This window comes from Chiloscyllium plagiosum, chromosome 14 (assembly GCF_004010195.1).
Source record: "Chiloscyllium plagiosum isolate BGI_BamShark_2017 chromosome 14, ASM401019v2, whole genome shotgun sequence".
Taxonomy (NCBI): domain Eukaryota; kingdom Metazoa; phylum Chordata; class Chondrichthyes; order Orectolobiformes; family Hemiscylliidae; genus Chiloscyllium; species Chiloscyllium plagiosum.
In genome coordinates, this window is record NC_057723.1 from 38,520,654 (window position 1) to 38,548,215 (window position 27,562).

General features: G+C 40.6%; 1 protein-coding gene across 1 annotated transcript in view; it reads right to left on the minus strand.

Annotated features, from left to right (window-relative positions):
• The window catches only part of LOC122556650 (electrogenic sodium bicarbonate cotransporter 1-like), a 117,099-nt gene that overhangs the window by 32,908 nt on the left and 56,629 nt on the right, over positions 1-27,562 (minus strand). Inside the window, exons 15-18 of the mRNA XM_043703637.1 lie at positions 25,394-25,555; positions 20,895-21,073; positions 7,901-7,973; positions 7,720-7,788 (exon numbers count right to left, since the gene is read on the minus strand). Coding sequence (XP_043559572.1) covers positions 7,720-7,788; positions 7,901-7,973; positions 20,895-21,073; positions 25,394-25,555 — 483 coding nt within the window. The remainder of the gene's footprint in view (positions 1-7,719; positions 7,789-7,900; positions 7,974-20,894; positions 21,074-25,393; positions 25,556-27,562) is intronic.

Consider the following 27,562-nt stretch of genomic DNA (forward strand, 5'->3'; position numbering starts at 1 on the left):
TTCTACAAGCTCCAACCTGCACGGTCAGCTCCATGTGTTTGGTCTTCACTTGGTTCGTAGGCAGCCCCTCAGGACTAAGGATGATTTGCTTCCACTCCAGGGTTGTGGATGTGAGGTTCTAAACAGTCCAACGCTGGGTCTGTACACCCAGCCACAGGTGGGGCAGCTGAGTGGGATATTCAGGTTTTCTGCTGTTTATGCTTAGCCTCCATCTGGGCCTGTCAGCGACACTGAAAAATGGTTAACACCTTTGCAGCTAATTCTTCTCCAGTTTGAGATGCCCAAATCTCATTTGGAATGAAATTTCCACAATTTGGCAGAAATATTACATTTTTCAGGGAGTCTCTAAGGATGGCCTGTTAGTGTATCCTCTGGTCTCCCATTAACCACTTGTAGTGATGAAGCTCAGAGAGTAATTTTCTGTGGGTCTTATGTCAGGCCTGCAAACAAGGTAGTCCACTCAATGCAACGAGAACTTTGCAATCCTACTGGTACATGGACGGTGTCAGGGGAGATAATCCGAGTCCAGGTCCATCTTCCTGTGACATTACTCTCACCTGGGCTCAGCTACTACTATCCTGGAGCCAAGGTTCACTCAGTCCCAGCAGCACACAGGAGGAACTCAGTGGTCTTTGCTATACACCTACAAAGAACAGACCTGAAATCCAATGCCCAGTTGTATGAAATAAATGCAAAATAACTGACACTAAAATAAGAAATATCAGAGATAAACACCCCACAAATAACATTCCCACCCACTCACACACTTGTATGTAAGATACAGTCACTGGTTAATCAGCAAGGCCTCATCCAGTCTCACAAGGTCTCAGGGTAACATGAGTTAGACTGACAGCACCAGGAGAAAGCTGTCCAAGTTGATGGAGTGCTCAAGGGGAGATCATCCTCCACAAAGTAGAATCAATGTCATACAGCACAGAAGCTTTGGTTCTGCACTGACCAATCTACATAATCCCATTTTCCATCACTTGGCCCATAGTCCTGATTGTTATGACATTGTCATCCATGTACTTTTTAACAAGGTTGTCAGATATCCCATCTCTACTACCCTCCCAGGCAGTGCATTCCAGATTCCCACCGCCCTCGAGGTGAGAATCATAATCCTAAAATCCCCTCTAAACTTCCGGTCCATTCACCTTTATGTCAAAGTTATGCCCCCTTGTGTTAACCCTTCAACAATGAGGATCAGCTGCTTTGGCCCTTTGGAAGAGCTATCAACTTTGTCCATGCCCCTCAATCTTATACTTCTCAATCAGGTTCCCCCTCAGCCTTCTCTGCTCCAAAGAAAACCACCTGAGCACATCAGCCTTTTCATAACTAACCGGCTCCATCCAAGAAATATTCTGGTGAATCTCCTCTCACCCTCTCCAGTACAAATTATATCCTTCCTATAGTGTGAGGACCAGAATGGCACACAGTACTCCAACTGTGGCCTAACCAAAGTTTTATACAACTCCAACATAACCTCCCTGCTCTTACATTCTGTGCTAAGATAGATAAAGGCAAGTGACCATATGCCTCCTTAACTGCCTTATTAATCTATCCTACCACTTTGACAAGCACGCCAAGATCCCTCTGTTCCTCTGTGCTTTTTAGTGGCCTGCCATTCATTGGTGGCAAGGTGGCTCAGTGGTTAGCATTGCTGCCTTGCAATGCTAGGGACCTGGGTTCAATTCCAGCTCAGATGACTGCCTGTGTGAAGTTTGCACATTCTCCCCATGTCTGGTTTCCTCCAGATGCTCCAGTTTCATCCCACAGTCCAAAGATGTGCAGGTTACGTGGATTGGCCATACTAAATTGTCCCTTGCTACAGGGATGTGCAGGCTAGATGGATTAGCCACGAGAAATACAGGGCCAGGGTAAGGTTTGGGTGGGCTGCTGTTCAGAGGGTTGCTGTGGACTCGATGGGCTGAATGGTCTGCTTCCACACTGTAGGGATTCTATGAGTACTTCTGTTTCATGTTACATATTCCAACTCACAATTATTAGGGTTAAATTCCATTTGCCAGTAATTTGCCCATCCGACCAATCCATCTAGATCCTCACCCATTTGGCCAATCCTCATGTAATCTGCAAATTTCCATATACCCTTCAATCTCACCAATATCATCTGTTAATCACAAACAATAAAGGACCCATCACTGATTCCTGTGGTAAGCCACTGTATACCAGTTCCAGTCATACAAGACAGTCTTGTACCACTAGCCTCTCTCTCCTACCACTGAGCCAATTTTGAATTCAATGAGCCCAGGTCACCCTGGTTCCCAAGTGCTTTTACTTTTTTTTATCAGTCTCCCATATGGGACCTTGTCAAAGGCACAGAAACTATATCAACTGAACTACCCTCACCTAACTACCTCCTTGAAAAACTATGCCAAATTTGTTAGGCATGACATCCCTGAAAAAGCCATGCTGATTATCTCTGATCAAATCTTGCCTCTCCAAGTAGAAATCAATTCTCTCCTGCTGAATTTTCTGCAATAGTTTCTTTACCAATGATGTAAGCCTCACTGGTCTGTATTTCCCTCTTTACAACCCTTCTTGATAAGTAGAATCATATTGGCTGTCTTCCAGTCTTCTGACACTTCTACTGTGACCAGCCAGGAATTGAAAATTTTGGTGAGAATCCCTATAATTTCTCTCTCATCTCCCACAGCAACCTGGGATGCAATTCATGTAGATCTGGGAAATTGTACACTTTTAAACTTGCCAAAATCTCCAATGCCTTCTCACTCTCTGTCAGTCTAATCAAGGACCTCACAGTCCCTCCCTGCAAACCCTTTACCTCCATCCTGTTTCCCCAAAGAGGACACCCAATCAATGTTCTCTGGCTTCACATACAGATTGTTCCCTTGGTTCCTAATAGGTTCTACTCTTTTTTTCTGATTATCCCTTTCCACTTAATATATGGTTACAGAATCTCTTGAAATTATCTAGAGGCAGACTTGATAGGGGAGCTTAAGGTGAAGGAAACCTTAAGAGGCAGTAATCATAATATGATATAATTTACTCTGAGGCAGAAGGTGGAATCAGATGTAAAGGTATTAGAGTTGAATAAAGGCAACTACAGAGGCATGAGGGAGGAGCTGACCAGAATTGGCTGGGTAAGGAGCATAGCAGGAAAGGCAGTGGAACAGCAATAGCAGGAATTCTGGCAGTAATTCCAGAGACATAGTAAAAATTCATCCTGAGGAAAAAGAAGCATACTAAAGGGAAGATGAGGCAACCATGGCTGACTGGGGAAGTCAGGGACATCATAAAAGCAAAAGAGAAAGCATATAATGTGGGAAAGGGCAGTGGGAAGTCAGAGGATTGGGAAACTACAAAGACCAAAACAGGACAACGAAGAAAGAAATAAGGAGGAAGAAGATTAAATATGAGGGCTAGCCGATAGTATCAGGAAAGATTGCAAGACTTTCTTTGGATATATACAGGGCAAAAGACAGGCAAAAGGGGACATTGGGCAGCTGGAAAACGATGCTGAAGAAATAGTAATGGAGAACAAAGAAATGGATGAGGAACTGAATAAGAACTTTGCATCAGTCTTCATGACGGAATACACGAGTAATATCACAAAAATTTAACATAGTTGGGTGACAAATATGAGTATGGTGGCCATCACCAAGGAGAAGGTGCTAGAAAAATTGAAAAGTCTGAAAGTGGATAAATCACCTGGACCAGATGGGCTAGGGTTCTGAAGGAGATCACTGAAGAGAAAGTGGAGGTTTTAGTAGTCATCTTTCAGATATCCCTGGAGTCAAGGAGGGTCCAAGAGGACTTGACAATCACTAATGTAACACTCCTATTTAAGAGGAGAGCAAGGCAAAAGACAGGAAATGATTGGCCAATTAGCCTGACCGCAGTCGTTGGTAAGATTTTGAAGTACATTGTGAACTATGAGATTTCTGAATACTTGGAAGTGCATGATAAAATAGGGCAAAGTCAGCATAGTTTCATCAAGGGGAGGTCATGCCTGAACAATCTGTTAGAATTCTTTGAGGAAGTAACAAGCAGGTTAGACCAAAGAGAGCCAACGGATGTTATCTATCTGGAATTCCAGAAGGCCTTTGATAAGGTGCCACACAGGAGGCTGCTGAGTAAGATAAGGGTCCAAGGTGTTAGAGGCAAGGTGCTAGCATGGATAGAAGGTTGGCTGTCTGGCAGAAAGCAGAGAGTGGGGATAAAAGGGTCCATGTCAGGATGGCAGCTGGAGACTCGTGGTGTTCCACAAGGGTCAGTGTTGGGATCACAAGTTTTCACTTTCTGCATGAATTATCTAGATGAAGGAACTGAGGACATTCTGGCTAATTTTGGAGATGATACAAAGATAGGTGGAGGGGCAGGTAGCATTGAGGAAGTGGGGAGGCTGTAGAAAGATTTAGACAGGTTAGGAGAGTGGGTGAAGAAGTGACAGATAAAATACCACATGGGAAAGTGTGAGGTCATGCACTTTGATAGGAAGAATAGAGGCATTGATTATTTTCTAAAAGGGGAGAAAATTCAGAAATCTGAAGTGCAAAGGGACTTGGATATCCTAGTCCAGGTTTCTCTTCAAGTAAACATGCAGGTTGAGTCGTAGTCAGGAAGGCAAATACAATGTTGTCATTCATCTTGAAAGGACTAAAATGTAAAAGCAGGGATGTACTTTTGAGGCTTTATAAGGCTCTGGTCGGACCACATTTAGAGTATTGTGTGCATACTTTGGGCCCCATAACTCAGGGAGTTGGCCCTGGAGCGGGTCTAGAAGAGATTCATGAGAATGATTCCAGGAATGAAAGGCTTAACATATGAGTAACGTTTGAGGGGTCTGGGACTATACTCAAAGGAGATTAGAAGGATGAGGGAGTATCTGATTGAAACTTTCAGAATACTGAATGGCCTGGACAGGGTGGAAGTTGGAAAGATGTTGGAAAGGAGAGACTAGGACCTGAGAGCAAAACCTTAGAGTAAAGGGAAGACCTTTTAGAATGGAAATAAGGAGAAACATCTTGAGCCAGAGCGTGGTGAATCTGTGGAATTCATTGTGGAGACCAGATCACTGAGTATATTTAAAACAGGGATAGATAAGTTCTTGATTGCCAATAGAATCAAAGGTTACGGGAAGAAAATGGGAAAATGGGGTTGACTGAATGGCAGAGCAGACTCAATGGGCTGAGTGGCCTAAATTATGTTCCCGTGTCTTATGGTCCTACTCCAAATTTTACCTGCCAGTATTTTTTAATGCCCCTCCTATTTTGCTCTCCTGTATGATTTCTAAAGGTTTCCCCCCTGCATTTTCTATCCTCCTCTCAGGCTTCCATTGATTTGCTCCTTTCGTACTTGTTAAAACCCTTTCTCCTTCTTGTCCACTCCTGAATATTCCTTGACATTCTGGCCTGTATGGGCTTGTTTCTTCGACATTTCACCCAAAAGGAATAATTTACCCTCCCCATTCCCTTTTTGAACACACCTCACAGTTCAGCTGTGGATTTACCCACAAGTAGCTGTTCCCAGTCTACTTTGGTCAGATCCTTCTTTATATTTTTAAAAATCTGCCTTCTCCCAATCCAAAACCCTTTCTTTTTGTTGCAGATTATCACTTTCCTTCTCTATAACAAACTCAAATAAAACATTGTTGTGGTAATTTTCACTAAAATGTGGCCCCCTGCCTGGCTTTGTTTCCCTAAGACCAGCCCGGAATCATCCCTAATTGGTTATTTTACATATTGACATGAAAAGGTCTCTTCAAATCATTTCAAGAGACTGCATACTATAAACTCTTTGCATTGTGCTATCCCAACTAATGTTGCGTAAGTTGAAATCCCTAAACATAATTTTTCTGTTACTGTTTCTGCATATCTCAGTGAATTGTCTATTATCTGCTCCTATTAACTATTACCTATTGACCATTTGGGAATCTATAATACACTCCTAGCAATGTGTCTGTCCCCTTTATGTTCCTGCATTCCAGCCACAAAGCTTCATTTGAAGACCCTTCCAAGATATCATCCCTTTTTACGACAGTAACCAACTCCTTGATTAATAATCCTCTATTACACCATGCCCTGTCTCACCTGAAATGTGAGTTGAGTTGTCAGTCCTGTCTGTCTCTCAACCATGTCTCTGTGCTCACAGCAATATCACAATTCCACTTGAGAGTGTGTTGCTGGAAAAGCCTCAGGTGTGGGGCTCCCAATCTCATCTTAGTGAAGGGCTCCGGCCCAAAACGTTGATTTTCCTGCTCCTTGGATGCTGCCTGACCTGCTGTGCTTTTCCAGCAACACACTGTCAACTCTGATCTCCAGCATCTGCAGACCTCACTGTCTCACAATTCCACTTGCCAATCCATGGCCTTAACTCATCTTGCTTACCTGTAAAATACTCCTGACATTAAAGTATGTTGCCATCTAACTTGCTTTATTCCTTTGAATTGCAACATGGCTGAGCTCCTTTGCTATGTTATGCTGTGTCTCTACTGTACTAATTCTCTGTATCTCTCCCTTCACTGAACCATTTTTAACAACACTGGCAAACTTACCTGTGAGGATGTTATTTCAGGTACAGACCATCCCACTTGTACACGTTCCACATTCCCCAGAAAGAGTTCCAGTCGTCCAAGAAAACACAATCTCGGTGATTCCGAATGAGTCTCCATGCCAGGCCCCATGGCTTCCAGTTAGCCCTATTTTGTCACTGTGTCAATAACTGGCATTTTTGTCTTAGACTCATCAAATGCACTTTAGACTCTGAAGCCGGATATTCACAGTTACTAACATATAGATTCTGCCAACCAATTGGAAGTTAATACTGCAAACATCCTGAGAATTAAAAGTGTATTTCAAGTAAAAATAAAAAAAACACAAAAAGCTTAACCAATTTGCAGACAAACTGCCTTCTCCCTTTGCATTAACTGTTCAATATAGTCCCACTTTCAATGTCTATTTTTCCTCCTAGCCTCTCTGCTCTCTTATTATTAGCAATTTACACACATTTCCTGTATCATTTGTGAGAAATTCATTCTCCACATCTCTCATTGAAAAAAACCTTCCCTTTTCTCAGCTCATCTTCCTCTTTATTATCTTCATAGGATATGGAAATCATAGGCAACATTAGAATTTTTTTTGGTCAAGATGGTGGTGAATCATGTGCTTGGATATTTGATTAGATTAGCTTACTAATATACTTTGGAGCTCAATCAAGTTACGTATCGGCCATTCTGAGGAAGGACGGCAGTTTGTCTTTTCAGAGGGGTTTTGTGAAACAGATGGGTATTTGCAATCATTATTGATTCTAGCTTTTTAATTCCAGATTTATTACAGTGAATTTAAATTCCCCAGTGATCATGGTGGGGTTTGAATTTATGTCTCTAGATTAGTAGATCCTGCATCTGGATGACTCATCCAGTAATCCTATAAATTCTTCATGACCTGAATTGACCTACAGAAGAAATGCACTCCCTGCCACTGGAAAAATGGCAGTGGACACAGGTAAGATAATGGGCAAAGCACACTGCCATAGTACCCATTTTTACAGCCACCTCACCAACCCTCTTGCCCCTAGAGACAACAAAATTCATTCAAGATTCCAGTCAGTGATAAAATGCAGATGCAAGTGTTTGTGGGTTTTAGTTTTCATTACAAAAAAAAGCATGCTGAATGGTTTCATCACATTTTCCACTGGAGATAAAAATAATGCCTAGAAACAAAAACCAAATTTGCTTACCTGAACACTGCTGAGAGCAGACATACCCATATACAGAAAGATTCCAAACAGGACTGGCAATGGGATATACTAAGAAGCAACAGAAATTTATCATTGATTGCATTTTTTAAAAACACTATCAAAATTTATTTTTAATATGATTTATAAAGTTTAAATGTAACGGCTGTGGAATTATCATCACCTTAAGAATTGGAGCCAAACAGAGGGATACGCCAATGAGGATGAAAACAAGCAGTCCAGTCACTCTTTGCTCTCTACAAACATACAAAGAAATGAAGTAATACATTTAAACTTTTCCATTTAAATAGGAACAAACTTTTTCTAATCATGGAATTTTAGTTTTTTTTAGATTACATACAGAATGGAAACAGGCCCTTCGGCCCAACAAGTCCACACCGACCCTCCGAAGAGCAACCCACCCAGACCCATTCCTCAACATTTACCCCTTCACCTAACACTATGGGCAATTTAGCATGGCCAATTCACCTAACCTGCACAGTTTTGGACTGTGGGAGGAAACTGGAGCACCCGGAGGAAACCCACGCAGACACGGGGAGAATGTGCAAACTCCACACAGACAGTTGCCTGAGGCGGGAATTGAACCCAGGTCTCTGGCACTGTGAGGCAGCAGTGCTAACCAGTATAGATTTATACCAATGAGTAATTACATTGATTTACATAAAACAGTGTCAATGATGCTATCTAAAACAAATTTAGCAAACCTTTGACCGCATAATTATCAACAAAATATGGGAAGCAAAGGATTCCATTTGAAGTATCGAATGATCCATCTGCACTGGGTATGTTTTGCAAGTAATATTGACAATGAAGTTCTATTCCTGTCTACAGCACCCACTTGAAACTGCGATTAAGTCTATACAAATAGAGGTCCTAATATCTATTTCAGATCTTTTCCTAAAAGATCATCAAACTGAGAGTACTACGCACCATGTGCACTGTAGTCACTTTTTTTCAGATGAAAATAAATGGTCTTCAGACAAGATCAATAGAGCTTCCAGCAACATAGCACAAAAGTAAAAACTTGAGTGTGAAGCTAGAAAGAGAAGTGCTTATCCCATCTTCAATTTAAAATTGTGGGCAGCAGATACCCTGTTGCTCTCATTATTACCTCCTCTCACCCAAACATATCAGAAGAAAGCCTCTGAAATCTTGTTCCCAACTGTGACCAGTAAGCTGTGTCCCAGCTATGATTTATGTTTACAGTTCACTGTCATATCCCTAGGCCAATTTATCATGATCTAATTTGTAAGCCATTATTCCTTGCATTGATAATTCCCTTAACATTATTATAGAACTGGCTTATGAGCCCCACCCGTGGGACCTACAAAAAGGATTGATGAATTATTTAAAGTTAGAGCTGTCATAGTCTTGATACGTCAGAGCCTTCAACTTTCATGCAGTATTCACTAAACTTTTTTTTTGGTTGTCTCCATGAAGGCAGAGGTTTATGCTGGATGCAATTCTGTCAATAAAGGCGGTTAATTTGAATCTTACTGGACTGAATTTTCTTTTCAACAGACTATTTAGTCCAAGCTCTGGGGTCCTGTGGTCAAATGTAGTGCCCTACTGCTACCCTATTTGAAACATATACAGGGGAACAAGAGTAGGCCATCCACCTGTCTCCCCATCTAATTAAATCTTGACTGTTAAATCATGACTCAATTTCCCCTGATATGCTAATGAACAAATTGTTGAAAATTCCACTGGTCCCAGTATCCACAGCTTTTGTGGGAGAATTCTAAATCATATTACTTTCTGCGTGAAGTCAAGAGCAGCACCTCAACTCGCCCTTAGGCGTATTTTTAAAAACTTAATCACATATGGAATTTTATAGGAGTCTGAGCAACATGGGCTATGGTGAGATTTTTAGCAGAATCAGGCAAGGAGTCTGGCAAAAGGCATGGACATTGGGAATAACTCGCTTTCTGTTATGCTTTGCTGAGCAATGAAGCAAGTTTCTCCCTGAGTAGCGGCGAATTGCCAAGTCAGGAGGATTATTGCTTTTTAAGTACCTCATTAATGCTCCAACTGACTTCATTAATATTCAGCTTCCTATCTTACTAAATGTGCTGAACAAACTATATATTGAGAAATCCTGAAATGGAAGTCAAAGCAGATACCTGGCAACATCAGCTCACCGCCTGCAGTGAACAGCCTCCATGTTGGTCAGCATGAACCAGCATAGAACACAGAAAAGTACAGCACAGAACAAGCCCTTTGGCCCACGATGTTAAGCCAAGATTTAATCCTAATGTAAATAACTTAACCTATGCATCCCTCAACTCACTGCTGTCCATGTACATGTCCAGCAGTTGCTTAAATGTCCCTAATGAATCTGTTTCCACCACCACAAGCTGGCAACGCATTCCATGCATTCACAACTCTCTGCGTAAAGAACCTACCTCTGACGTCTCCTTTATACCTTCCTTCTAATATCTTCAAACTATGACTCCTTGGACCAGTTAGTCCTGCCCTGAGGAAAAGTCTCTGGCTATTGACTATCTATTCCACTCAGCATCTGTATACCTCGGTCAGGTCTCCTCTCTTCCTCCTTCTCTCCAGATAGAAAAATCCGAGCTTATTCAACCTTTCTTCATAAGGCAAGCCCTCCAGTCCAGGCAGCATCCTGGTAAACCTTCTTTGCACCCTCTCCAAAGCTTCTGTATCTTTCCTATAGTAGGGCGACCAGAACTGTACACAATATCCTTGAAAAGAGGAACAACATTCGCCTCTTTCCAACCCTCCGGTACGACTCCCGTGGAGAGTGAGGAGGCAAATATCCTCGCCAGTGGCTTAGCAAACTCCTTTCTCCCTTCCCAGAGCAGCCTAGGATAAATCTGGTCTGGCCCTGGGGATTTATCAATCTTAATGTTTTCTTAATGCTTAATAAGCAAAAAACTCATTTAGGACTTCCCCTATCTGCTCAGATTCCATGCACAAGTTCCCTCCGCTATCCCTGATCGGCCTAGCTTCTCCCTGATCATTCTCTTATTCCTCACATATGAGTAAAATGCCTTTGGTTTTCCCTAATCCTTCTGGCCAAGCCTTTTTTGTGCCCCCTCCTGGCTCTCCTCAATCCATTTCTGAGCTCCTTTCCAGCAAACCTGTAATCCTCTAAAGCTGTGCGAGATCCTTGCTTCCTCTACCTTATTTAAGCTGCCTTCTTCATTTTGATGAGAAGCTCCTCTGTTCTCGTCATCCAAGGTTCCTTAATCTTACCTGTCTCAGAGGAACAAATTCGTGCATCACTCACAACAACTGCTCCTTAAACAGTCTCCACACGTCTGCTGTGCCTTTTCTGTGGAACAATTGCTCCCAGTCTGTACTTCCCAACTCCTGTCTGATAGCGTCATAATTTCCTTTTCCGAAATTAAATATCTTCCCTTGGTAACTGCTCCTTTCCTTCTCCAAGGCTATGGTAAATGTGAGGCAGTTGTGATCACTGTCACCAAAGTGTTCTCCCACCGCGAGATTTGACACCTGTCCTGGATCATTGCCGAGCACCAAATCCAAAATGACCTCTCCCTTCGTCGGTCTGTCTACATACTGAGTAAGGAAATCCCCTTGAACACACCTGACAAAAATGGCTCCATCCAAACCATCTGCACTTAGGAGGGTCCAGTTGATATTGGGAAAGTTGAAATCACCCACAACAACAACCCTGCTACTTCTGCATTTTTCCAGAATCTGCCTGCCTATAAGTTCTTCAACCTCCCTACTGCTATTAGGTGGTCTGTAGAAAACCCCCATTGCGGTGGCTGTTCCCTTGCTGTTCCTCACTTCCACCCATACTGACTCAGTGGACAAACCTTCCTCAATAACCTTCGTTTCTGTAGCTGTGATGCACTCTCTGATTAGCAATGCTACACCCCCACCTCATTTTCCACCCTCCCTGTTCTTTTTAAATGTTCTAAATCCGGGAACATCAAGCAACCATTCCTGCCCTTGTGAAACCCACGTCTCTGTTATGGCACAACATCGTAGCTGCAAGTATCTCAAGTTACAATCCATGGGCACCACCCACATGCACCCCATGAACACGGACATTGACATCTGACATTTGACAGCCGTCATGACCATCATGGCACCTCTCTGACCCACCTGCTGGCCACTTAGAAAGTACAGGCTCACATTGTAGGACAACCCAGCAACTAGCATTGAAAGGCTACAACTGTATGGACAGATACTTGGCTCATGCAATGAGCCAGGCTGTCTCTCAGCGCTTTGTCAATGTTTGCTCACTAAGCGTATACAGTACTTGCATGTTTGCAACATCCATGCCCTGCCTTGTCAGTTAGCACAGCCACACATCCAGGCAGCTTGCCTTTCTAGTCAACAGTCCTCAGTCAGGGACACACATATCTCGGTATACAGCAGTGTGCTAAGTCAATTTCACACCTTGACTGTGCACTAGCATATGCAGCAAGCAGGCAGCTATGTCTCAGTGTCTTAGGGGTGTAGTCTTCATTAAAGTCAATGGAGATACCCATTAGTCAGGGGCTCCTAGCATAGTACATCAAGAAAATCTCTGATCCCAGACCAGGGGATTAGCCACGGTCAGCCACCCAGTCAGGCTGATTCATTCAGGGGGTCCATCCCTCTCCAGGCCAGGAAATGGGTTACTGTCAGTCCTGTGGCTCTACAGCAGCCAGTCTGGGAAGGTAGGGCTAATGCAGTCTGGGAATTTCTCACCCAGGGCTGTCCAAGAACGTCACTCAGAGAAGGTGAAGCATGGTCAGTCTATCAGGACTATCCACAAAAGCTGATGCCACGGGAAGGAGACTTTGGAGCCTAGTTTTCAGGATGCAGTCTGGGAATTTCTCACCCAGGGCTGTCCAAGAACATCACTCAGAGAAGGTGAAGCATGGTCAGTCTATCAGGACTATCCACAAAAGTTGATGCCACGGGAAGGAGACTTTGGAGCCTAGTTTTCAGGAATGGGGGCTGCAGGTTGGTTGGGAGGATTGTGGGAAGGCCAGAAGAGAGGTTGACAATAATGAAGAGGCAATAGTTTGCAAGGGAGTATCTGGTAAAGCATAGAAATGTAGGGGTGCCATAAGGAAGGTTGAAATGTTCATGGTCGGGCACTCTGGCTTTAAGGGGGACACAGGCTAGGCCTGGTCTCCTCACTTGCCAGGCAGTAGAAAGTTGTTGGTCCATGTAAATTGGTTGGGTAAGTACCTGGGGAGGTATAAAGCTTATGGTGTCTATGGGAAGGCCTAACAGGAAGGGGGAACTAGGTGTTTCAATGTTTGGGATCTCATGGGTATACAATGAATAAGAGTAGTAGATAACTGAAAATTGATCCTTGAGGCTCTCTGTGTGCTGTATATCTTTCTATTTCAGACATCGCTGACCACCTCAATCAAACCAATGCTTTTGGAAACAGAGGTCATGGAATTGATAGGAATGTTGTAGGACAAGAATCAATGGTGTAATCAGCACCCATTGTCCTGTTTGCACCTTGTTCATCTGTGGTAGGTAAGTTACTTGAGAAGATTCTGAGAGATACGATGTACATGCATTTGGAAAGACAAGGTTTGTTTGGGAATAATTAGCATGGCTTTGTGTGTGGGAGATTATGCCTCACAAATTTGTTAGAGTTCTTTGATGAAGTGACCAGGAAGGTTGATGTTGGCAGGGCAGTAGACATAGTCTACATGGATTTCAGTAAGGCCTTTGATAAGGTTCTGCATGGTAGACTGCTCTGGAAGGTTAGAGCACATGGAATCCAGGAGGAGCTGGAAAATTGGATACACAATTGGTTTTTTGGTAGGAAGCAGAGGGAAATAATGAAAGGATGCTTGTCGGACTAGAGGCCTAAGGGGTTGGTGCTGGGCCCATCGCTATCTCTTATTTATATCAATGATTTGGATGAGAATGTACAAGGATGATCAGTAAGTTTGCTGATTACACTAAAATAGGCCGTATCATAGACAGTGAGGAAGGTTATCAGAAATTGCAGTAGGACCTTGATCAGCTGGGAAAGTGGGTCAAGAAATGGCAAATGGAGCTTAATATAGATATTTGAGGTCCTGCATTTTGGAAAGTCAAATCAAGGAGTTTTATGATGAATGGTTGGGCCTTAAGGAATGTCGTGGAATAAAGGAACCTTGGAGTTCAGGTGCATGGTTCTCTGAAAGTGGAATCACAGGTAGACAGGGCAATGAAGAAGGCTTTTGGCACACTGACCTTCATCAGTCAGGGCACTGAGTATAGAAGTTGGGAAGTTATGTTGCAGTTGTACAGGATGTTAGTGATGCCACATTTGGGGTATTGTATTCAGTTTAGTTCATCTTGCTATAGGAAGAATGTTATTAAACTGGAAAGAGTGCTGAAAACATTTACATGGAGTTTGCCAGGATTCAAGGGTCTGAGTTAGAGGGAGAGGTTGGACAAGGTAGAACGTTTTCTTTAGAGCAGAGTAGACTGAGGGGGATCTTATAGAAGTGTATAAGATCTTGAGAGGCATGGATAGGGTGAATGCACTCAGTCTTTTTCCTAGGGTTGGGGAATGAAAGACTAGAAGGCATCAGTTTAAGAGTACAGGGAATAGAATAAAAGGAAACCTGAGGGGCAACTGTTTTACACAGAGGTTGGTACATATATGGAATGAGCTGCCAGTGGAAGTGGTTAAGGTGGGTGCATTAACATTTAAAAGGCATTTGGACAAATACATGGATAGGAAAGGTTTAGAAGGGTATGGGCTGAGTGAATGAAGTGGGGTTAGTGTGGATGGACATTTTGGTTAGCATGGACCAGTTTGGGCTGAAGGGCCTGTCTTTCTGACTCTATCTTGTTTCCACACGCTACGGCAGGCTCTCAGCACTAACACTGATCCATTGTACATCCAGTAGGTATCATACTGGCACTGTTACATTCAGGACCACGCAGAGACTTAAACAAACAGATATAAAGTCAAAACAGTAGCATTTATACAAATGTGAGAATTGAAATGCACAATGTAATGTCACCCGTATCGTCATAGTGCCCTCAATAAGTTTTAAGGACATGAGACGAGAAGTAGGCCATTCAATCCTGTAAACCTACCCCGCCATTCTATAAGCTCATGGCTGACCTGCCCCAAGCCTCAACTCCTCTTTTAAACCAGCTCCTCATAGCCCTCAACTTCTCGATATTTCAAAAATTACCTCCTCTTTTAAACACTTCCAGCGATCCAGCATTCACAACTCTCTAGGACAGAGAATTTAAGACACTACCCTGACAGAAGAAATTCCTTCACATCTCAGTTTGAATTGCGTATCCCCTTACTCTTTACTATGTCCCTAGTTTAAGACTCCCCCACCAGTGGAACCATCTTCTTACATCTAAGCTGCCAAGACCCCTTGGAATCTTGGAAGTTTCAATAAGATCACTCCTCATCCTTCCAAACTATAATGAATAAAGGCATACTCTGTTTAACCAATCCCAATAAGTCAACCTCTTCATCTCAGAAATCAGCCTGGTGAATCTATTTTAAACTATCCCCAGTGGCAATATATTCTTTCTTAAATACAGGAATCAAAACTGCACCCAGTGCTTCAACTTGTTTGTAACAAGACTTCCTTATCTTTAAACTCCAACCTCTTACCAATAAAGGCCAAAATTCCTTTTATGTTCTTAATTATTTATTGCACCTCATGTTATCATTTTGTGTTTCATGCACAAGAGAACATAAATGCCTCTGTACATGCACTTCAGAGTCCCTCTCATTCCATTAACTTAGTTAAGGGTGGCGGGGAGATTAGTAGTACTCACCAGAAGTTATTAAATCTTCCAGAACAAGTAATAGGACAGAGTGTAGAGAATATCATGAACCTAACTTCAACCACTGCAGGTAAGGGAAGAGTTTCAGGGTTGCAGCAGGGAGCGTTGACTCAGGACTGAGGGTGTTGTAATTAATTGCACAAAGTATATGAAACAAGATACATGAATTTGTAGCATGGGTTGAAATTGGTGGGTACGATGTTGTGGGTACCACAGAGATGCAGCTGCAAAGGGATCAGGGCTGGGAACAAAATATCCAAGGATACAAATCCTATCAAAAGGACAGGTCGATGGGCAAAGGGAGCAGGGTTACCTTGTTAGTAAGAAATGAAATTAAATCAATAGCAAGAAGTGGCATAGAGTTGAAGGTGTCGAGTCTGTGTGGGGAACGTTGAGGAACCTGCAAGGGAAAAGAAAACCTAGGCCTCCTAGCAGGAGTCAGAATGTGGGGGAGGAAATAAAATCAGGAAGTAGAAAAGGCAGATAAGAAAGACATTATTACGATAATCATGGGAGACTTCAGTATACAGGTTGATTGAGAAAATCAGGTTGGTAATGAATCCCAATAAAACGGGGATTTGTGGAATGGCTACCAGATGGTTTCTTGGAGCAACTTGCGATGGAGCCCATTGTGGAACAGTCAACACTGGACTTTGTGATATGTTGAGGTAGATTTGATTAGGGAGTTTAAAGTGAAGCTTAAGAGGGTAGTGACCATAATGCATCAGAATTTGCTCTGCAGTTTGAGAAGGAGAATTTTGAATCAATTGTAACTGAATTACAAATGAGTAAAGCTAACTACAAAACCAAATGGGAGGAACTGGCTTGAATTGATTGGAAGGGGAGCTGAGCAGGGTTTTCCGGGGGGGGGGGGGGGCGGTTTGGGAGACACAGCAGAAATTCATCCCAAAGAATAAGGAACATACTAAGCCAAGGATAAAGTAACCATGGTTGACAAGGGAAGTCAGGAACAGCATAAAATAAAAGAAAAAACATACAATGTGGTGATGTTTAGTCAACGATAAGGATTGGGAAGCCTTTAAAAATCAGCAGAGTACAACTGAAAAAAAGGGTAAGCTAGTTAGTAATACAAAAGAAGATTGCAAGAGGTTTTTAGATATGTAAAAGATATAAGAGGCAAGAGTAAATATTGGACCACTGGAAAATGAAGCTAGAGAACTAGAAATGGTGAACAAAGAAATGACAAGGAACTGAATAAGCATTTTGCATCAGTTCTAAGTGGAAGACACCAGCAGCATACCAGAACTTCAAGAGAATCGATGGAGAGGTAAGTGTAGTGGCTACCATTGCAGAGGTAGTGCTGGGAAGCTGAAAGTCCTGAAGGTGGATACATCACCCAGACCAGATGGACTACACCTAGAGTTCTGAAGGAGATAGCTGAGGAGTTTGTGGAGGCACTGGTGGTGATTTTTCAGGAATCACTGAAGTCAGGGAGGGTCCCAGAGGATTGTAAAATGGCTAACGTAACACCCCTGTTTAAACAGATGGGAAATTATTGATGACTTAGTCTGATCTTGGTTGATTGTAAGATTTTAGAGTCCATTATTAAGGATTAGATTACAGAGTACTTGGAAGTGCATGGTGTAATATGGCTGAAACAGCATGGCTTTGGAAAGGGGACATGATGCCTGACAAATCTGTTAGAATTCTTTGAGAAGGCAATGAGTAAGTTAGACAGTAGAAAGCCAGTGAACATGACTGACAGTATTTGGATTTCCAGAAGGCCTTTGACAAGGTGCCACACAGGAGGCTGCTAAATAAGACAAGAGCACGTGGTGTTCGGGGCAAGTTACTGGCATGGATGAATGATTAAAATGTCTTTTTCAGGATGACAGCCAGTGACTAGTGGGAGTTCTGCAGGGTTCAATGTTGTGACCACAACTATTCACGTTACACATTAATGATCTGGACAAAGGAACTGAAGGCATTGTGACTAAGTTTGCAGAATACATAAAGATAGATGGATGGATAGGTAGTGTGGAGGAAGTGAGGAGACTGCAGAAGGCCTTGGAGAAGCTAGAAGAGTGGGCAAAAAAGTGGCTTATGGAATATAATGTGGGAACATGTGGGGTTATGCAATTTTGTAGGAAGATTAGAGGCATAGACTATTTTCTAAATAGGGAATGACTTTGGAAACCTGAAGCACAAAAGGAACTTAAGACAATCCTTAACTAGGATTCTCCTCCCATGCACCAGCTCCTCCACCAGGACCTCTGTGTCCCTGTCAGGGTACAGCAGTGCCATTTTCCCCTTTCTCTGACATGTTCAGATTCTGTCCGGCAATAAGCAGGGCAGCTTGGAATACTCATCTGGGTCCATAGAAACTTTTTAAATAATCGCACGGTGGCCAAGGATGTTTGTTATTTGGCCGACGTCTGGTGAGTGGCAAATTGTTTTGGGAATAGTGTGTAGTAAGAAGGGGAGAAGTGGGATGTGAGGGTTACTATACTGACAGGCAAGTGGTTAATGAGGTGAGTTTGGTAGGGTACAGCAAGAAACCTCACTGGGCCTTTCAGTGAGGATCCCTCCAAAAAAACCCAATGTGACTCACATTTAACCGGAGATTCATTTGTTTCAGCCCTTTGTTTTTAATTTCACCCTTGAATGACCTTGTTATAATTCCAAGTTTATTCTACAAAAGAAAATGAATTCGCTGAGTCCTTTTACATTTTAAACACCTTGATCAGAGTAGTTGATTTGAATTCCAAAATCTCTGCTCATTTACAATCTCTCGTTTCTCACATACAGGAAGCAATTTGATGTATCTTTCTTGAGGCCAATGTGAATGGTCTCATACCTATTCACATTCAAATTCACTTGTCATAGTTTTACACAGTTGCTTAATCTGTCCCCATGCATTTGCAACTTCTTATTTTTATTCCTTACTTTTAATCCTAATTTATTGTCATCTGCAACAAGATAAAAGCAACTTTTATCACATAATAAATATAGAGTGAAAAATTGAAGCCCTAGAGCAGATCCCTCCAATCAGACTGCCCTTTCTTCTCATTTACTTTTCCAATTGGTTTCCAATTTAAGTCAATAACTTATTTGCAATTTCATATACATTTATTTTTGCTCATAATCTCATATGTGGAATGATACCAAATGCCTTTTAGAAGCCCCTGTAAATATAGGATAACATCCATAATTCTCCCTTATAGGCCTTATTAACAACATCCTCAAAAAAAATCAACTAAATTTGATTTTAACAAACTAACTACTGTTATATAGATGAGGCATCTAACCCCAGATGTCTTGTGTTGTATTATTCACTTGGACCACTATGTGTGACTCCTCTAGAAACCTTTATTTCACTATTCTATCTCCCTCAGCTCTTAAGGGGATATCTGGATACATTTCCACAGAGTGGCCCAAATGCCCATTTTTCAGATCAATGCAGTGAATATTTGACACATTTCATCTCCAAGACCAATCATGACTTCACTTAAAGGTCTTCAAGAAAAAGAGACAAATCAGACTGGCAAGTAAAGAATCTCTCACTTGTCAAACTACTACAAAAACAACATTTTTTCTGAAAAGGTTATATTAAGGCCAAGTGAACCCATTACATTTTTTTAAAATGCTGTGCTATTTACAAACATTGTGTGTCTTTTTGCTTATAGAATCATGGAGGCATAGAGTTATACAGCATAGAAACAAGCCCTTGGGTCCAACTCAACCACGCCAACCAGATATCCTAAACAGTCTAGTCTCATTTTCCAGCATTTGGCCCAAGTCCCTCTGAACCTTTCCTATTAATGTACCCATCCCAATGCCTTTTAAATGCTGTAATTGTACCCATTTCCAACACCTCCTCTGACAGCTCATTCCATACACGCACCACCCTCGGCATGAAAATGTTGTCTCTCAGATCTGTTTAAATCTTTCTGCTGTCACCTTATGCCTATGCCCTCTAATTTTGAACTCTCATACCCTAGGAAAAAGACTTTGGCTATTCACCCTATCCATGCCCCTCATGATTTTATAAACCTCTTTAACAAAACCCTTTGGCCCCCAAAGCCCCAGCCTATCCAGCCTCTTCCCATTGCTCAAAGCCTCCAGTCCTGACAACATCCTTGTAAGTCTTTTCTGAACCCTTTCAAGCTTCACAACATCCTTTCTCTAGCAGCAAAAACAGAACTGAATACAGTATTCTAAAATTGGCCTCACTAATGTCCTGTACAGCCACAACATGACCTCCCAACTCCTACACTCAGTGCACTGACAAGTGAAGATAAGCATGTCAAACATCATCTTCGCTACCCTGTCTATTTGCGACTCCAATTTCAAGGAACTATGCACCAGCAACCCAAGTTGTCTTTGTTCGACAACATTTCCCAGGGCCCTACTATTAACTGTATAAGTCCTGCCCTGATTTGCCTTACCAAAATGCCTCATATTACACCTCACATTTATCTAAATTAAACTCCATCTGCTATTCCTTGAGAAATTGGTCCACCTGATCAAAGTCCCATTGTATGCTTTTTCGACATGAACTTTCTTCACTGTCCACTACACCACCCAGTTTGGTGTCATCTGCAAACCTACCAACGATATCTCCTATATTCACATCCAAATCATTTATAAAAATGAAAAGCAGCAGACCCAGCACCAAGCCTTGCAGTACATCGCTGGTCACAGGCCTCCAGTCCAAAAATTGACACTCCATCATCACCCTCTGTCTCCTAACTGCCAGCCCATTTTGTATCAAATTGGCTAGCTCCCCATGGAGCTCAAGTAATGTCACCTTGCTAACCAGTTTACCATGCAGAACATTGTCTATATAGACTTCAGCAAGGCATTTGACAATGTGTACCCTGCTCTGCCTTCATCAATCTTCTTTGTCATCTCTTCAAAAAACTCAATGCATTGTCCAAATTATATTAGCATGTCATTTTAATTTGTGATAGTCAATCAATTTACCAAGTAATCGTAGTCTGTGTACATTACTCCATCATTAGTTTATTGCTTTCAAACATGATTGGGAATTATTCTTCACATATTCTCTCACAATAAGATTACAATCACAGAATAATTGTTAAATTTGCTTGTATTAATCCATATATTGTGCTGAATGTGAGATTGAATTCATAACAGTCTGCTCATGGAAACTACTGTGTAGCCATGAAACAACAGCATGTGCTGAAAAGAGAAAGATTAGGTACAATGATTATACTTAGACTAAGAATCTGAGATAATAACTGATACATGTCTATGGATATGTTGGATGAGAATACAGCTCAGTCGATTACATGAAGAACACAATTATGCTCTAAGTAAATGCACCCAATTTAAAAAGAACTCTAATTATATTATTTCCATCAACAATCTATTAAAAATCCTCAGAATATTGCTCAACATACCTCACTCCCATAAATGTGGGCTCTACACCTGGGGCAGATTTTGCAGTCTCCATTTTCAAGCTGTCTATGTGTGCAAGGGATATTACAGTTGCAGACACGTACCAGGGCAGACCCATGAATGAAGTAAGGATCATAATGATAGCTATCCAGAACAGGTCTAGGTGAAAGCCAGCACCTTTCTGTGGGGTAATTGTCACAGTTTGAATTGGGAAAAGAAAACACATGCTAAATAGAAATTGCATCCGTCCAAAATATTACTTACCCTGATTGCCATTTCTCTAAAACTTCAAGATTGGTCTTCTGTTAGAGTTGTACAATGGAGTCCCTTTCAGATGTTATAAAATAACATTGTTTCCCTCACAATAGTCATTTCAGTTTTCAGATTTCAGCCACTATTCCATGTAAAGTATTCATATTTCACTTTTATATATTAAATTAAGTTACATACAATTATTTAGAAAAGTTCCTATTTTGCTTGGTGAACAAGGGATTGAAGCTAAGTGATTCACTTTAAATTGACTTATTTTTCAATATTCTACATTGCAGCCAGTAGATGATCTCCTAGTATTGTAGCAATTATTTGTTTATGTAGGGTTTAATCAGTATATATATTAAAGTGAAAATGAATTAATAAATGGTCCATAGTTAGGTGAAATTGAATGATTTTAATAATTTAAATTTATTTTTAAATTTACACAATTAATATCCCTTCTGTTTATGGAAGGAAGGTAATGTGGCAACTTGTATTTCGACTTTTCTGCCCTCATTTGGCCTTGAAATCTTTCCCCTTGTTCTCTCTTGAAACTCATTGCCATTTGCTGAGACAAGGTTTCCATTTTCCAATATCTCAAAGTAATGAGTCGTAATGTTTGTATCTGGAGAATTGGTAAGGGGAAGTTATTTAATAATGTGGACTGTTAATCTGAGTCTGTGCTGTTCCATGTGTGAACATGAAGACTTCAAGAGATCATTGTCAAATTACTTCCTTTGTCAAACACTGAACAGGTTAATGGAAGAGGGATAAGTAAGGACAGTATGTGGCTATTGCAGATGGATAGGGCTCTCATTACCATGACATTAGAGTAACTTCTAGGTCTGGAGAAGGCTGTACAGTAAAGTAATGCATCTATATGGTTTTTTTAAGTTGAAAATGCTCCATGACACAGAGGTATCATCAGACAAAAATAGATGCTGAGACAGTTAGTGAGATAATAGAAGCGGTAGCCAATGGGAATTAAAAGAGAATCTTACAGGTGGAGAGGGAGCAGGTAATTTGAAGGGTTGGTGGCTGGGGGTTCAGTGTCTGGGTTGGGGAGGGAGGAGAAATATTGAAATCAGAGTGGTAAAACAAAACTGAAACTTGAAACAGTCTTATGATAATGAAGAACAAGACAGTGCTAAAGCTGATCTTGAGGCACACCTAAAGTGTAGGAGGGAAATGAAAATGAGGCTTTAAAGAGCAAAACAGATTATTCAAGGAAGACCAACGAATAACATAGAAGAGGATATACAGTGCATTTTGGGGAGAGGCATTCAAATCCTGCCATGGTAGATAGTGGAATTTGAATTTTTTTAAAATTGTGGAATTAAGAGTCTATTGATGACCATGAAACCATTGTTGATTATCAGAAATACCCTTCTGGTTCATTAATGTCTTTTAGGGAAGGAAACTGCCATTCTTACCTTCTTATGATAATGAAGAACAAGACAGTGCTAAAGCTGATCTTGAGGCACACCTAAAGTGTAGGAGGGAAATGAAAATGAGGCTTTAAAGAGCAAAACAGATTATTCAAGGAAGACCAACGAATAACATAGAAGAGGATATACAGGGCATTTTGGGGAGAGGCATTCAAATCCTGCCATTGTAGATAGTGGAATTTGAATTTTTTTTAAATTGTGGAATTAAGAGTCTAATGATGACCATGAAACCGTTGTTGATTATCAGAAATACCCTTCTGGTTCATTAATATCTTTTAGGGAAGGAAACTGCCATTCTTACCTGGTCTGGCCGACATGCAACACAGACCCACAGCAATGTGGTTGACTCTTAACTGCTGTCTGGGCAATTAGGGATGGGCAATAAATGCTGGCTTAGCCAGTGATGCTCTCACCCCCTAAATGAATACAGAATTTTCATGAAAATAGAAAAAAGGAAAAGAAAAAACAAAAAGAGTCAAGCAACTTCAGGATGTAGGAAGTAATCTTAATTGTGTAGACTGAAAATGGCACATATATTACATGTCCATAACCTGGAACTTCCTTGGAGTTGTCTATGCTGCACCATCATAACTTCCCGTGAAGTTATGTCAGCAAATTGGGAGCTGCTTGAAGAAATTATCAGTCAATATTTTGCATTTACCTTAACAAAACGAGAGAGCTTTTGTATAGTAGCAGAACTTTTGAAACAACCAATCAATAAAACAATTGATATCGGACAACTCAAATTGAAACAGAAAATACTGAATAAACTCAGCAGGTTTGGCAGCATATGTGGAGAGAGAAACAGCGTCAACATTTCAAGTCCATTGTAATTTTTCTTGAGAACTGGCTGCGTTTGCTTTCATTTGATATCAGACAACTGATGATTCAGAAAATACCCAAGGTACTCAGTACGTCACTCAACATTAATGTAAGGTAATTGACCTTGTTTCTTTCTCCATTGAAGCTACCTGAACTGCTCTGCATTTCGTTTTTCAACTTCAGATTTCCAGCATCTGCAGTATTTTGCTTTTATCTGACATACTGTTCAGGGTTGATAAGTTAGAAGACTCTAACACATGTACCCAGGCTACAAAAAAGGAATCAAAAGTTGGATAATAGATTCTCTGATCACAATTTGCGAATCCTGATTAAACATGAAAGTTGTGCCCTGGAACCAGAGACGAGAGGATATCGCATCATTGTTTAGAAAACGGTAAGTGGTTAGTCACACAACTATAGATCTGTCTGTCTAATAGCAGATGCAATTAACAGTTAGATATTCTTAGCAACTTAACAATCGATTTTTAATCCCCGCTGTCTGTTTTGCTGAAAGACACATTGTGTTTTACAAGTATAATACCTTTTTGAAGAAGTGATGAACTAGATAAACATTGTATGTCAGATAGATTTTAGAAGATACTCAAAAGATGCCACACAAGATGTCTGTTAGAAATTTCTGTTGCATTGGAAATGAATAGGGAGAGGTAGAACATTGTTTAATAGCCTAGACAAAAAGTGGGCTAAAAGTGTCCCACGTGTATTCATACAAAAGATTTGGATGAATGTTGTCAATTTAAAAATAGAATGAGCAATATAAAGACATAAAGACAACAAAAGTAGGCTAATGGAATGTGTCAGATGCAATTTAATATAAATAAGTCATTAAGCAATACGTTTTGAGGAAAAAGGAAATAAAAAGATTATTTCACTTATGGAAAGGCACTGAAGGGAGTGGGTGAAAGGACTTAGGAAATTCAATTCCATGATTTTATAAAAATGCAACTGTAATTAGATGAGGCCATAAAAAGGTCGATAGAATTTTGCATTTTATGAATATAGATTTGGATGTGAATGAAGAGTTAACGAAGAATTTATATAAATACAGGCTCAGATACAGTCGAACTGAATCTCATCTCATGCATCACCAATGGCATACAGAGCATGAGCTGAGAGCACTAAATGACGTAGTTACAAGAGGAGAAATGAAATCTTGCAATTCTTTCCATATAGCAGAGAAAGCTAAGGAGATGAAATTGAGATTTTTAAAATTATAAGAAACTTAAATGGAAAACATTGTTTGTGCTGATTTGAGAGCATGAGAAAGTGAGGATTGCAGATGCTGTAGATCAGAGTCGAAAGTGGTGCTGGAAAAGCACAGAAGGTCACGCAGCATCTGAGGAGCAGGAGAATCGACGTTTTGGGCATAAGCCCTTCATCAGGAGTGTGTGTGGGTGTGTGTGTGTGTGCGCACGAGAGAGATGAAGGGCTTATGCCCGAAACGTTGATTCTCCTGCTTCTCGGATGCTGCCTGACCTGATTCGAGAGACAGCAAAGAATAATCAGTTTAAGACTGGAGAGTGAGGAGAAGTGTTCGGAAATATCTCTTAACACAGACGTTGTTAGCATATGGAATGCTTTGCCACTGAGAATGGTTAGAATAGATACCACACTCTCTTTATAGAATTTGATGCAGCAAGATGAAGTAATATGAAAAAGCATGGGATTATGAGATTAGGTTTGAATTGCTCTGCTGAAGAATCAGAATAGATAGGATAGGTTGTCTGACTTTCTTTATCATAAACTTATATGTTTGTAATGCTAATATTAATAGATGACATAATTTCAGCAAATACATGGATTGTTAATTATAGCTAAATTTCAAAAATAATTTTGGAATAAAGTTAGAACTGTCATGTGGTTTTGCAAATATTTAAAGAAACAAACCATCAAGCAATTGTTTTCCAACTGACAGTGCAGTGAAACAATTTTTTTTCAAACAGGAGAAATTAATGACAAACCTTGAGTTTATGTTCCTTGCGGTTCAGGATGAGAGCAGTAATCTGCTGGTCCATAAAGATAAGTATGGTGACCAGTAAAGCTGGTGCAATTGCAATGAGGCACATCCACCATTCATTCCCACCAAATGGATACACAAACCACCCTCTGTGTGGGTTCGTTGGCTTTAATAAAAAGAATAATATCCATTATATTGCATTTCCTCAAAGCATTACAAAGTGAAAAGCTCCATTTATCTTCCACACATCTTTCCTCATCTAACGATCTATTTCACCCTTTATTCCTGTTTCCCTCATCTGTCTATTTAGCTTCTGCTTAGAAGTTTGTATAGAATTCATTTCCATAAATCCGTGTGGTAGTGAGCTCTCAACACTTATGAGTAAGGGTGTTTCTTGAAAATTCCCTCCTGGATTTATTGGCTTATTCTATTGCAGAGAAAATTGGACACTTTCTGTAACTCTGACAGTTCATAAGCTGATAAATGTAAGTTTATTGTTTAAACATCAAAAATAAATGCATTTAAACAAGTGTTTGTGTGATGGAAGAATTCAATATCAGTGTAGATTAATTTGTAATCAGCAGATTAAACAAAAATTGCCTACATTAAAAAGTATTCAAAGAACAGTTGTATTTTGAAAGTTAAAGACCCTGAAGAGCTGTTACGATGTCATTTGGATAGCCATGCTTAAAACCCATGAGTTCATATAATTCAGGGAGATTTGAGTTGATAAACAAATACAAAAAAGTTTACCCAATCTCTTTATTATGGCAACAATGTCGTCTTTAAGTTCATACTGTTGCATGTGTTGGTAATAGACAAACCAAACAATTTACTAAAGTATTAACTATGCAGAGGTATTATGTTTAAATATTATTGTATGATCGTCCCACAAATAAAAAATTAATGCTGCTGCTTTGTTTAACACTAAATCAGAATTAGTTCAATGTTTTGATGTTTCTGTGTCGATGCAATAATTAAAAATAGGTATTTTAGCCTCCTAAAGGGCCAGAAAAGCAGCTTAAATATTTTGCAATCCCGTGTGACAATAAAAACCTTGATTTTTGATTATAGTGGCAAAGTGAGAGTACACCAAATTGGTGGGGTTAGCTTCCTATAACAGGGTAAGTTTCGAGAACAGGCAATTGTAGTTTACAGTACTGACTGGAATAGCCTTGAGACTGCTTTTCTTCTTTTTCATTAAGACCTTTTACAAAGTAAATTTGCCCAGTTATTATTTTAAAACTTCTACTATCCTTAATAATCCCAAATGCAAATATAGCAATGTAATTACATCATGCCATCTTAAGGCAGTAAGAGAAAGTCCATAGAATATTCATGTTAGATGTGACAAAGCATCAAATTTTACCTCATTACAGTTTTACTAACACAATCCGGAGACAAATATAACAAATGTTTTGCCAGAAGCAGATGATAAGCAATGACACAAATTGCTAATTTCATAATTGGATGTCTTGAATTCACCAAATTGTCTGCAGGAAGTGCACGAATAATGAATCCCACTGCCTCGATTTTACATTCATTAAGTGCACTTTGCTGCAGGATGTGACAGCTGTGTGTTTAAATTAAACCCTAGTCCTTGTTCAGATTTGTTAATTATATCTAGACTGGACTTCAAAACTTTCTACCTGGGGAAATGGATGGGATAAGACAAAAGTTCAATCTCTGGCCCCTTGCTGAGATATTTGTATCACCGATAGTCACAGGTGAGGTGACGGAAGACTGGAGATTGGCTAACATGGTGCCACTGTTTAAGAAGGCTGATAAAGACACATCAGGGAACGACAGACCAGTGAGTCTGACGTCGGTGGTGGGCAAGTTGTTGGAGGGAATCCTAAGGGACAGAATGTACATGTATTTGGAAAGGCAAGGACTGATTAAGGATAGTCAACATGGCTTTGAGCGTGGGAAATCTCACAAATTTGATTGAGTTTTTTGAAGAAGTAACAAAGAAGATTGATGAGGGCAGAGCGGTAGACGTGATCCATATGGACTTCAGTAAGGTGTTCGACAAGGTTCCCCATGGGAGACTGATTAGCAAGGTTAGATGTCACAGAATACATGGAGAACTAGCCATGTGGATACAGAACTGGCTCAAAGGTAGAAGACAGAGGGTGGTGGTGGAGGGTTGTTTTTCAGACTGGAGGCCTGT